This window comes from Zea mays, chromosome 5 (genome assembly GCF_902167145.1).
Source record: "Zea mays cultivar B73 chromosome 5, Zm-B73-REFERENCE-NAM-5.0, whole genome shotgun sequence".
Lineage (NCBI taxonomy): Eukaryota > Viridiplantae > Streptophyta > Magnoliopsida > Poales > Poaceae > Zea > Zea mays.
The window spans coordinates 69,446,850-69,459,702 of NC_050100.1; the positions used below are offsets into that span (position 1 = coordinate 69,446,850).

General features: G+C 45.6%; 2 protein-coding genes across 2 annotated transcripts; both read left to right on the plus strand.

The window, feature by feature from the left end:
* The first annotated feature begins 1,311 nt into the window (after positions 1–1,311).
* On the plus strand, positions 1,312–2,580 carry LOC100193279 (Lactate/malate dehydrogenase family protein). The gene has a single exon (NM_001138424.1). It carries the CDS (start codon positions 1,364–1,366, stop codon positions 2,432–2,434), a length of 1,071 nt encoding a protein of 356 aa, NP_001131896.1. The 5' UTR covers positions 1,312–1,363; the 3' UTR covers positions 2,435–2,580.
* A 2,075-nt stretch (positions 2,581–4,655) lies between these two features.
* On the plus strand, positions 4,656–10,767 carry LOC100273212 (BAG family molecular chaperone regulator 7). Its single transcript, NM_001147655.1, has 3 exons — positions 4,656–5,567; positions 5,824–6,099; positions 10,292–10,767. Exons 1-3 carry the CDS (start codon positions 4,797–4,799, stop codon positions 10,463–10,465), a joined length of 1,221 nt encoding a protein of 406 aa, NP_001141127.1. The 5' UTR covers positions 4,656–4,796; the 3' UTR covers positions 10,466–10,767.
* The last annotated feature ends 2,086 nt before the right edge of the window (positions 10,768–12,853 follow it).

Below are 12,853 nucleotides of genomic sequence, written 5' to 3' on the forward strand. Positions count from 1 at the left end.
AAATCCTGTCGCTATAGCCGCTTGTGCGTCGGTGATGGCGGCCTTAATTTTCCATTGCTTCTAAGGTTAAAATGGGATGTGTTTCATTGAACATCAAAGGCATGTTTTCTATTTTCCCCAATGGGGTTTTAAGGGAACATCAAATGCATGTATTGTCCTCAAGCTTGTTATTGATTTCTGCTCTTCAAGGTTTTCTCATGCAAGCTCACAATGAGACAATTTTTTCACGGAGTTTTTAACAGTATATCAACATATTTTTTCCTCACATTTTTTACTACATGGTTTTTGAGAAATTAATATTATGCTGTACCTCCAGATGAGGTTTTTAGAGGAGCTACCAAAGACAGAGTGGTTCATTAATCACAAATTCACAATAAGATATTCCACAATCCTTCCATTTTTTCTCCATTATTCTCGTTTACATTTCAGTTTAACAGCACGTTGTTGGAGTCGGCCGCCCGGCGGCGATGACTACTAGGGATACGATACGAAGGACGCACCGTATTCATGGAAGCTTCCTGGGCATAGGAAAGACGCATCATATTCATGGAATGGAAGCTTCCAAATTAAAGAAGGTGCATGCATGTTGGAATCATTGAACGTGCGTGCGTCTAGATTTGCATGCCTTGCAGCCCAATCCAAGGAAAGGAACGCGCGCATGTTGTAGATTTTGTCCAACAGTGTGTCATGCATGTCATGGAAATGGACCAACGAAAATGCAGGGAAACTGCCAAACTGGCGATCGAGATGACGGTGGTCTCTTTCAGGCCGGGTTTGGTCAGGGCGATGCAAGGAACAACGAAGGAGAGACGACTATGTCGTCGTCGCCCATGACTTGAATCTGAGCCGGAGACCCAAAGAAACCAAAACCAGCAGCAGCAGCAGCAGCATTTCCCATTCCGGCGGGCTGCTGCCTCCGGTATTTGGTTGCACCGGCCGGCGGCGACGTGCGCGGTCCTCGCCGGGCGGGCTGGGTAGCTACCTTTCCTCCTTTTCAACGCAACGCCTTGGTTTCTTCTCCTTTCAACGTAACGCGTTGAATTATATAAGCTAGCGCGCTACTTATCGACCACTTGATCTTGAAAAAGCTAGTAAGATAGTGCAAACATTTTTATTATTTTATGTTTGTCTAAAAGAAAAGGATTGGTGTGATTGTGATGTATAACCAAATTGCTCCTCCTGATTTTGAACATTAGCATGTAGTTTGTGCAAAGTAGCACGATCGCCAGATCACAGAATCCCGGTATGGATAGTAGCTTATAAATAGCAGCCCGGGCTTATCATCTCAGCATCGACGAACCAACTCCGACTCCAACTAGCCGGCAAGCCAAGCCAAAGCAAAGCAAAGCAGTGAGATAGATATATGATGAAGAAGGCCTCATCACTCTCCGAGCTGGGCTTCGACGCCAACGGCGCCTCCTCTGGCTTCTTCCGCCCAGTGACCGACGGCGGCGTCACGCCGACGTCGCCGCACCACCGCCGCAGGCTCACCAAGGTGTCGGTGATCGGCGCGGGCAACGTGGGGATGGCCATCGCGCAGACCATCCTCACGCGCGACCTCGCCGACGAGATCGCGCTGGTGGACGCGCTCCCGGACAAGCTCCGCGGGGAGATGCTGGACCTGCAGCACGCGGCGGCGTTCCTGCCGCGCACGCGCCTCGTGTCCGGCACCGACATGTCCGTCACCAGGGGCTCCGACCTGGCCATCGTCACGGCCGGGGCGCGCCAGATCCCGGGCGAGACCAGGCTGGACCTGCTCCAGCGGAACGTGGCGCTGTTCCGCAAGATCGTGCCGCCGCTGGCGGAGCAGTCCCCCGACGCGCTGCTGCTCGTCGTGTCCAACCCCGTGGACGTGCTCACCCACGTCGCCTGGAAGCTGTCGGGCTTCCCCGCCACCCGCGTCATCGGCTCCGGCACCAACCTCGACTCGTCCAGGTTCAGGTTCCTCCTCGCCGAGCACCTCGGCGCCAACGCACAGGACGTGCAGGCGTACATGGTGGGCGAGCACGGGGACAGCTCCGTGGCCGTGTGGTCGACCGTCAGCGTCGCCGGGATGCCCGTGCTCAAGACGCTGCGGGACAGCCACAGCAGCTTCGGCGAGGAGGCGCTCGAGGGCATCCGCCGCGCTGTCGTCGACAGCGCCTACGAGGTCATCGGCCTCAAGGGCTACACGTCCTGGGCCATCGGCTACTCCGTCGCCAACCTCGTGTCCTCGCTCCTCCGCGACCAGCGACGCATCCACCCGGTCTCCGTCCTCGCCGCGGGATTCCACGGCATCCCCGACGACCAAGAGGTGTTCCTCAGCCTGCCCGCCAGGCTAGGCCGCGCCGGCATCCTCGGCGTCGCCGACATGGAGCTCACCGAGGAGGAGGCCAGGAGGCTCCGCCGCTCCGCCAAGACGCTATGGGAGAACACACAGCTCCTCGGACTCTAGCTTCCTCCTATATACACACACACACATATAGCTGATTTTATGTATTTTCATGGACAAAATGCGTTTGGTTCGTCGATCCTGTCTTTTGGATTTGTAAACTTGATACTAGAATAATTGAGAAGTCCTGATAATGTTTATTTGTTGCTAAAATCGTTATATGTTCCTCACTGGTCTGCTCGAGATTTTATTTTATTTTATTGGATACCTGGAAAGGTGACTGAAACTTTTGACTCCTTGATTATGGTTATGGAGAAGGGAAAAAAAAGATACAGGATGGGCCTCTGCGACTCGGCCTTGGTCAGGGCTGTCGGAAAGACGTGCAGCAGGCCGGCTTCTCAGGTCAGATATCGGGTCATTTTAGGCCGGGCCTGAAAAGTTGGAGGCCCACCGTGGAATTGGGAAGTGGGCATGTTCTGTTTTCTTTTTCTTCTTCGTCTGTCACAACTCACAAGTAGAGATGGCCGGTACCCGAAACCCGGTGGGTTTTTGTTTTATTAGGTATAGGTTTGGGTCAATTTCTCTACTCATGAGTTTGTTAATGAGTTCAAATAGAAACCCAACGGGTACGTGGGCATTAATTTATTCTTCCACTACCCATACCCGCAAACCTATGGGTTTTTAAAACCCGCCTTAAAATCAACATTTATTATAAATATGTCTCATAATATTATTAATTGAATATGTTCTAATTGAAATAAACTTCACGTAACAAATTTTAGGCTAAAATTAGTTATCACTTGTTCCTTTTATGCTAGCTTATTAATGTAATGATTGTCATTTACATGATGATTTTTTTTATGTTGATGTTAGTGGGTATGGGAAATCTGTTGGATACCCGAAACCCGCATGTGTATGAGTTTGGACAAAATTTTATACCCGTCACGGGTATGAGTTTTTTAACGAGCATATTTTTCTTCGCGGATACGGATTTAGACAAATAATACCCAGCAGGTTTTTACCCATCGCCATCTTTAACTCACAAGGCGAGAGGGAGGGAGCCGCCGAGCCGGACCATGGTCGTAATGGCCGCCGCCTGGGCCCCGGCGAGTGGATGCGAATCTCGTCGTGTCTGCCACTCTGCTTGGCCGGGTCTCGGTATCGACACGTGAGCCGCAGGGACTCAGACTCACATCACATGGCTGCTGTCTAGAATCCGAAGCGATCCTCACGAGCGATAGCAAGCATATGGATTCCCCACCACCCACAGACACACACACACATTCTAATCTCTGATTGCTTTGCAGGTGGTGGGAAAAAAATTTGCTGCAGCCCACCTGCAAACCAGACTGTTTGCAGCCCCTCACAAAAATGAGGATAGGTCCCACCTGCAGACCAATAACACAATTAAAACGTTATCTGGTGGACCTGCAGGTGGGGTCTATCCCCATTTTTGTGAGGGGCTGCAAACAGCCTGGTTTGCAGGTGGGCTGCAACAAATTTTTTTCCAGGTGGTCGGATCGTCTCATCATGGCCATGGCGACCACTCACACCGTTCGTCGCGTTCCCATTTTACCCTGTCTACACTCGGCGTGTGAAAGCAAACGGCCTAGGGCACAGCAGTATAGATGGCCAAACGGGCCGCCCGGCCCGGCACGGCACTAAGCACTATTAGGCACGGCACTATTAGGCACGGCACTGTTAGGCACTATTAGTAATCGTGCCGTGCCGTGCCGGCACTAGTGCCTAACCAGCGGCCCAGGCACTATATTATAGTGCCTAATCGTGCCGTGCCTATACGGCACTAATATCTAATAGTGCTCGTGCCAGCCCAGGCACTATTTCATTTTAAAAGCTCAAAAAATATAAAAGATCTTTAAGATTATATATATAATTTTAAAATTGAATATTTATATCATTATAAAATGAATTTATTATGGGTAAATCATAACAAATAACAATGTACAACCACATGCACATATCACAATCACATTTATAAACCACATGTTGGTCTAAGTCGTGCCTAACCGTGCCGGCCAGTTAATCGTGTCGTGCTCGTGCCAACTCATCGTGCCGGGGTGGCGGACCAAGCACGGCACTAGACTCGTGTTATGCCGGCACTAGCACTATATGAATCATGCCCGTGTCGTGCCGAAGCACTATGGGCCGTGCCGTGCTTAGTGTCGGCCCATTTAGCACGGCCCGTTTGGCCATCTATACACAGCAGTCACTGCTCATCAGCATACGGGCAGTCGGGCACTCTCTCTCCTTCCCCGTCCCTGTCGCCATCTATCACTTTCCCCGTTTGCGTTTTGGCCCGAATCTCCGTCTCCGTCTCCGTCTCCATCTCCATCTCCTAGCCGCCGCGGCTCCACTCCTCAGTCCTCAGTCCGAAGCGAACTCTCCCTCCGCATCCACTGCCACCATGAGCCGCGATCGCTACTTCCACCGCCTCCTCGACCTCCACCTCCACGCCAACGACGACCTCTTCTTCCCCTTCCCTACCCCTGCCTCGTCCTGCCCCTACATCACCGCCTCCTCCGCCCACCACCGCTTCCTCCTCGACGACCACCCCTTCTACCCAACCTCCTGCCCGCTCGGCATCACCTCCCGCTCCCCGATCGACGACACCTTCGACCTCGACCTCCTCCTCCCCCTCCCCCTCCACGCCGCCGTCTCCGCGCCCCCGTGCGCGGCCTTCGACTTCGACCCCTTCCTCCTCGACACCCTCGGCCACCGCATCTCCGTCCTCGAGCGCGCGCTCGCCCTCGCCCCACCCCGCCGCAAGTACACCTACGCCGCCGAGGCCAACGGCAGGAAGCTCAAGTGGACCGCCGAGGACAGGCCCGCCGGGGGCCGCAACCTCAAGTGGGAGGCCGAGCTCAGGACCCCGCACACCGACGGCTTCGACCGCAAGTGGAAGTGGGAGTCCAAGGAGTCCGCCACCGGTTCCACCAAGGTCAAGTGGGCCAAGGAGATCAAGGGGAAGGGCTGCCTCGAGCCTTGGTCCAACTCCTACTCCGTCGAGGAGACCTACGGTGAGGATGACCATGCCGACGACGACAGGGAGAAGAAGAAACCCACTGGCGTCCAGAAGAAAGTCAAGGGGGAAAACAAGCAGCAGCAGAAGAAGCAGGGCAATGTGGAGATCGTCGAGATCGAGGACAACACTGCCGGATGCGTCGCCATCAGAAAGGTCAGATGAGATCTTTATAGTTTGGCCCGGATTTGCTCAAATGTTGTGCACTGAACAAAAGGTTTCGAGCTCGGTTACATCTGTGGGAAAATGTGAATCTGTCTATCTTCACTTGTCGAGGTTTAGTTAGTGTTGTTCATGTGTCAATGTCCTTTTGAGACCGTCTTCAACAACATTGTATTCTTTCCCTTGTCGAGGGCAAGGCTGATACTGAGATTTATTGGCACCTGTACTGACACCATCATCTACTCCCAAGGCTTTTGAAATGAACCACTGCAAGGGCAAGAGGAAGGAACTTTCCCCACAGGATGCCGCACTGCTCATCCAGATGAACTACAGGGCGCACCTGGCCCATCGCTCCCAGGTGCTCCGTTGCCTTCGCGACCTCGCCGTCGCCAAGGCCAAGCTCAAGGAGATCAGGTCCTTCTTCTACAACATCACATACCGCCGCCGCATCGCATATGACAATGAAGAGCGCCAGAGGTTTGCTGAGAAGATCATTGTCCTGCTACTGACAGTTGATGCCCTTGAGGTAAATCCTCCATCTGTTTGATGCTACTTGGTGATTCAATGCCAAATATTAGACTTGCATTTTGCGTAAATTCAGCAAATGACAAATCTTGTACCGCTTATTCTGATTTATGATTGTTCACACAAGAATCTGTAAGCACTTAGCACCATGCAATTTTGTTTACAGTGCTAGCAATTACCTTGTTAGTCGCTACTGACGATGTTGACATGCTCTGCGGCGTTATCACTAGAATTTCCTATATGAAACATGTGTGTTACTTAAAAAATATCTAACATGTAATAGAGTTAACTTCTCATTCTCACAGTTGATCCTATTGTAGAATCATCGGTGCAGATGATATATGCTATGGCTATCTTATGAAATATTAGTTCCTAGGCAATTAAATCAATTTGCTTGCTCTCCCTAGTATAGTATCCCACGGCAATCTATTTTAGGAGGATTGGTGGGATTAAGTGTTAATGGTGTCTAGTTGTGACTGTATTGCCCATTTTTTCACTCCGTCAATCTGCTTACAGTGTCAAGCATTTGTTTTTTTATTCAGTTATTCACCATTTGAGCCACCTCACAATTCCATGCACCATTAGCTAAGCTGTCGATATATGTGATGGATGACGTCTGCGGAGGACCTCCTATACTCCCTATAGGTCCAAATTCTAAGTCCTTCAGGAAAAGGTTTGAATCAGACTTGCAAAACTTCAACTACAAATAACTATTTTGTTATTTAGTTTTGAAACCTAATAGTCATATACACCGATTTGTCTTAAAAAGTACTTTTGTAAAAGTATAAATATATTAAGAGTTCATTTCTATTTCAATAAAAAAACATTGGTCAAAACTGTATTTTGGAGATCGTGTCGTTATACTAAACAACTTATAATTTAGATGTGGATGGAGTATATTTTTTTTAACAGAAAGGGGATTCCCCCCTATTTCATTAAGAAATAGGAACAAAGTTTAACAGAATCTAAGGCTACCAACTACTTATTACAAGACTTAGGTCACATAGCCACCAACAGAATCAAACCTATCCAGAAGCGATTTGGATCAGGAGATTCCAAACAAGCAGCAGCACAGACAAACTAAGTCCACAGAAAACCGACGGTTACCAACAGTTTTTGGTAAGGCCCCAACTAACCAACATCCAAACCAAAAGACCATGGAAGCCAAAAAGACAGAGTAACAGCTGGAGTGAAAACAGGGTATCTGACAGCAGAAACAGTCAGCCCTCGTCTAATCTTAATTACATAGACGTTTATCCACAGGCGCCCAGCCGAAACTTCGGTTGAAGGTCTCTTTAGCAATTCTTCTGATAAGGGAGCTTCCTTCCCCCAAGATCTTTCTTGTTGTTTCTTTCTAGAGAATGGCCCAAGAGTCCAACCAAAAACAACAAAGAAGTAGAATGTTGGCAGAATTAACAGGATTGATGATGTTAAAACAACAATCATTTCTAATTTTCCACAGAGACCATAGTACTGCACTGCATCCAATTGTGATCAAATTTCTTTCATTTCTTTTAAAGCTACATAACCAATCCCCAAATATTTCATTTGAATTTTTGGGAAGGGATAAAGACGTTAAGGCCATTTGAATCACTTTCCAGTTGAAAGTGGCTACCTGGCAATCATAAAATATGTGTTTAGCTGTTTCAAGGCAGCCACACCAATCACAGTTTACATTCCCTTGCCATTTCCTTTTTTCCAAGTTTTCTTTGGATAAGATCTTGTCTTTTAAAATCAGCCACAGAAAAACTCTAATTCTCTGAGGAATTTTAGCTTTCCATATAAACCAATATGGAGTTTTGGTCATACTATTTTTGTAGCTCTTGTACATCGGCTTCACTGAATATCTTATCTAGCAACCAAGAAGGCTTGTCATCCCTGTCCATAAGACAGTGCAATTCACAACTTTTTTTCAAGTCTTCCAAGTGTTTAGCCCCATCTGCAAATAACCTCCTAAAGGTTAAGGAATTACAGTCCGAGCTCAGAGCCCAATTCACATTTATCTTTTTATTAAGAGATAACTCAAAAAGTCTGTTATATTTCGTTGAGAAGGGGGCATCACCACACCAAGTGTCACACCAGAAACTAGTAGAGCAACCATTTCCAATATTCATTTTTCTGTTGGTGCAATATACATCCTTAATGTCAAGGACGCCCCACCAGAACTGAGAGTCTCCTTGCTTTTTTTTAAAAACACATAAGGGTTTACCCTTCTTGTATTTTTTTTAACAATCATTTGCCAAAGACCCTCATCCTTTTCAAGTTTCCACAACCATTTAGTTAAAAGACTAACGTTCATGCATCTTAGATTTAAGATGCAATGCCCCCACTATCTTTAGGAGTGCAAACAGAGTCCCAATTCACCAGATGATATTTTTTATTATTACTTCCTCCATACCACAGTAGTCTCTTTCTATAAGTATCCCATCTTCTTCAAAACAGAGGAGGGAGCTAAGTAAAGAGAAAGCATATAAAGGGGAATGCTAGACAAGCTACTATTTATTAGGGTCAATCTTCCTCCCAAACTCAGATATCTTCCTTGCTAGACACCCAATTTTTTTTCAAATTTTTCTTCAGTTTTAGCCCACTGAGATATACTCAACGTTTTATGATCAATGGGTACACCAAGGTAACTCATGGGAAGGTCTTTAATGGAGCATGTAAAGATCTCAGCATAAGCATCTTTATTGTTATTGGCATTACCAAAACAATAGACTTCGCTCTTTTGAAAATTAATTTTAAGCCCAGACATTTTTTTCAAAGAGAATCAAAATGATATTTAGGTTCCTTGCAAATTCAAGGTTATCCTGAAGAAGAAGAATTGTATCATCTGCATATTGAAGGTATGCACACCCATTGCCTATGATATGAGGGATTAATCCTTCAATAAGCTTCATCTCCTGCGCTTTTTCAATTAAACACGCAAGACCATCAGCTGCAATGTTGAACAACAAGGGTGAGAAGGGATCACCCTGTCTGACCCATATGAGTTGGGAAGAAAGGACCAATAGTACCATTAGTTCTAATGGCAACCTTCCCTCCTTTCACCGTTTTCATCACCCAGTCTTCCCATTTGTCTCCAAAACCTTTATTTTGGAGCATTCTATATAAAAACTACCAATTGACTTTGTCGTATGCCTTCTCAAAGTCAATTTTGAGAATAATCCCATTTTGTTTTTTTTTCTTTTAACCTCAAGGACTATCTCATGTAAAGCCACAACACAATCCAAGATATGCTTCCCTTTGACAAAGCCAAATTGATTTTCACTAATGATTTTGGTGATGCAAGCAGACAATCTATTATTTAGGGTTTTGGTAATGATTTTGTAACACACATTCAAAAGACAGATTGGTCTGAATTTTTTTTTTATCTCCATGGCATTATCCACCTTAGGAATCAAAGTGATCAGACCATAATTAAGACAGATGGAGTATATGTTTACGGTATAGTATGGACTGTGTAATTGGAACTGCATCTCTCTCTCTCTCTGCTCTCAACTCTTCAATGATCTCTTGTTGAATGTATTTCATGATTGTTCACACAAGAATCTGTAAGCACTCAGCACCATGCAATTTTGTTTAGAGTGCTAGCAGTTACCTTGTTAGTCACTACTGACGCCATCCCAGACATTAGAGATGTTGACATACTCTGCGGCGTTATCACTAGAATTTCCTATATGAAACATGTGTGTTATCTAAAAAGTATCCAACATGTAATAGAGTTAACTTCTCTTTCTCACAGTTGATCCTATTGTAGAATCATTGGTGCAGATGATATATGATATGACTGTCTTATGAATAATTAGTCATAGACAATTAAATCAATTTGCTCTCCTAGTATAGTATCCCATGGCAATATTTTTTTAGGAGGATTGGTGGGATTAAGTGTTAATGGCGTTTAGTTGTGACTGTATTGTCTTATGAAACAGGGGGAGTATATGGGCTGGCTGGTGGGCTAGGCCTCCTACCCCTTCCTTCTTTTTCCTTTTTCTTTTTTTTTTGTTTTTCTTCCTCCTCCATGCTGCTATTTTGCTGGTTCTCATGTTGATAAGGCGTCGTTGGTCCAATGCCTTATCTCGCCTTAAGAACCATGATTGAAATAAATTGCAACAAAAGACAACAATTTGATCAGGCAATAACCTGACGACCCTGGTTTGTTCTGTGAATGCATTTTCGTCGTGCTTCAACAACAGGGACCGGACTACATGGTCCGCAACGCAAGGAGGTCCATGCTGGAGGAGCTGGAGGGGATGCTGGAGATCGTGGAGCCTCAGCCGCCGGGGAAGCCGAGGACGCTTAGCCGCAGGAGGTTCGATCTCCCAGAAGGCGGAGCCATCGAAAAGGAGACGAGGGAGGAGGGCAAGTGAAGTGCATCGGTGGGTGGTGGCATGCTTGGGCAGTTTGGTATGCGCGATGCGGACTATAGAGTTTGAGTTTGTGCTGCTACCGAACCGTGGACCACCTTACCCCGTTGAGATGTTTGATAGCTGGACTTTTTGTGCTGTTGTATTTGTAGACCAGAACGTTGTTCTTTGTAATAAATTGGCGTGTGCTGCTTTTTGCTAATATTCGCTTGGCTTTAATCTGTACCGTGTTCTACTACCTGAACAATGTTTTTTTCTCGGTGGACTGAAGTATCAGTTTGAATAGCTAGCTTTAATTTGAAGCGAACAGGCTTTGTACTTTTGAATTCTGGCATCTTGAATGAATTTTCTTGAAGTACCCTTTTTATTCTTTAAATATGTTTGTTTTCGAAATTTCTTTTGGGGCGCATATGGATGATGCATGATAAAGGGATGTAGACGTCTAAAAAAGAACATGTGGGCCGGGGGTTTATGAGCATCCGGGTGGGTGGGCGTTGTTGCTGTTGAGAACTACGTTACCACGGATCACCAGATCCGCTCCCTTCTCTCCCGTCAGCAGTAGAGGCGCAAGAAGATGTAGAGAACCTGTCTCCCTTTCCATAAGCACGCCAGAGGAAACACACGAGACACTGGATATAGGGTTGGGCCTCTGGCCTCTTTCTGATCTCTATATTATGAAGTGGTGTACAGGTTCCTTATATAGAGATGTGAGACCCCTCAGGGGCAAAGCAGGTATTTGCCCACATAACCCTAACTAGGGTTACTTAACACTCCCCCTTGGGCGAATACCGCGACCAACACATGCCTCGTTAAAACTCCGAAAAAACCCAGTGGGAAAATGTGGAGAAAGAGTGCATGGTGATACAAATTACATTTGCATTTTGTTGCCTCGTTAAAAACCTCATGTGAGAAACTTCATGAAAACTCACCAAGGAAAAAAAGAGTACAACAGTTGTCATCAGGACAGATTTCCATCCTCTCGGATCTAGATTCTATCGAATCTTCAAGGGCTAACTTTAGAAATGTGCTCCCCCTGATCCTTGCAAAAACGTATCAATAAGACAAAACATCTTCTGGAAGTATATGCACATAAAGATTTAGCAAACAGATTGCATATCCTTGCAAGGACTATTTCAGGAACTTTACCTCTACTCACTTCTAGGATATACGAGGTAAGTGCACGTATCAATATAAATAAGCCACTTTGACTGATGGTGTCCAATCGACGGGATCTATATATTTGATAGAAAGTTCCATAAAGGTTCACATATTGATCATCAAGCTCACGCCTTCAGGGCATAGAATATGACATTTATTGTCTCACGATTGTGATCAATATAAGCATTCGCTCCCCCTGACGATGACATCTGTCAAAGTCGTTATCCCTCATAACTCAAGCATACTCTTCAAGATATATGTCTCATTGTTCATCTGGAATAACGAGAATGGATGAGGTTGGGGTGCTATCATTTTCTATCTTACACCATAATTTATACATAGTTGTGCAAATCAAATAACATGTCCTTCAATAGGACTTAGGGGATAATATAGTTGCAATAGTACATATTCTAAATATGACACATCGCTCGAGGCGTTCATCCATTGCAACATCTATGATGGTGTAACAAAAGTCCATCAAAGATCATAATCCGTCAGGGATTTTTCATCAATCAGATACATCGTTATAGTCTGTCATTCTGGCACAATGGGGATATTTTGCCAGTAACACCTAAACCTTATAGGTTTCTGACATCAAGGCTTTAGAGGATACCGTAATTCCACATCTAGTGGAAATTACCATGAGTAAAAACTCATGGGATGCACATGTGCTTGTTCGGTGAACCTCAAGTCCTTTGGTACCTCATCTTATTCCTTTTCGGGTCTGTATGGGTCTTCATCCCTTTATACGGATTATCAAACTTTGGTGTTTAACACAGACTTTATTTCTTCTAGAAAGGTTCCATCAAGGAACTATAATCTCATCTAGGAGATATTCTCTCTACATAGGAGAGTGATCATTCATCAGAAATGTATTATCTAGTACGAGATTTATATGTTGCATATTTATAATTCAAAGAGATGAGTCCTTGTAGGATCTCATGCGGATCTTCAGAATCTTATTAACTGCATATTTTAATTCATGCCATTTGCCAGATATATTACATAGTGGAACAGTGTTTATTCAACACATATGTGGGATGGGTCTCTCACAAGACCACTTGAACCATCGCATTCACCACACATTATTTCAATAGTGCCCATAATGTCCGAACTTCAAGCTCGTGACTTTCACTTTGCGATTATTGGTTCAGCCTCGATTGCATTTATCAATGACCCGATAAGAGAGCTTCAAGCACTCATGCCTAGGACTTTGTTTTGGATCCCATTGCA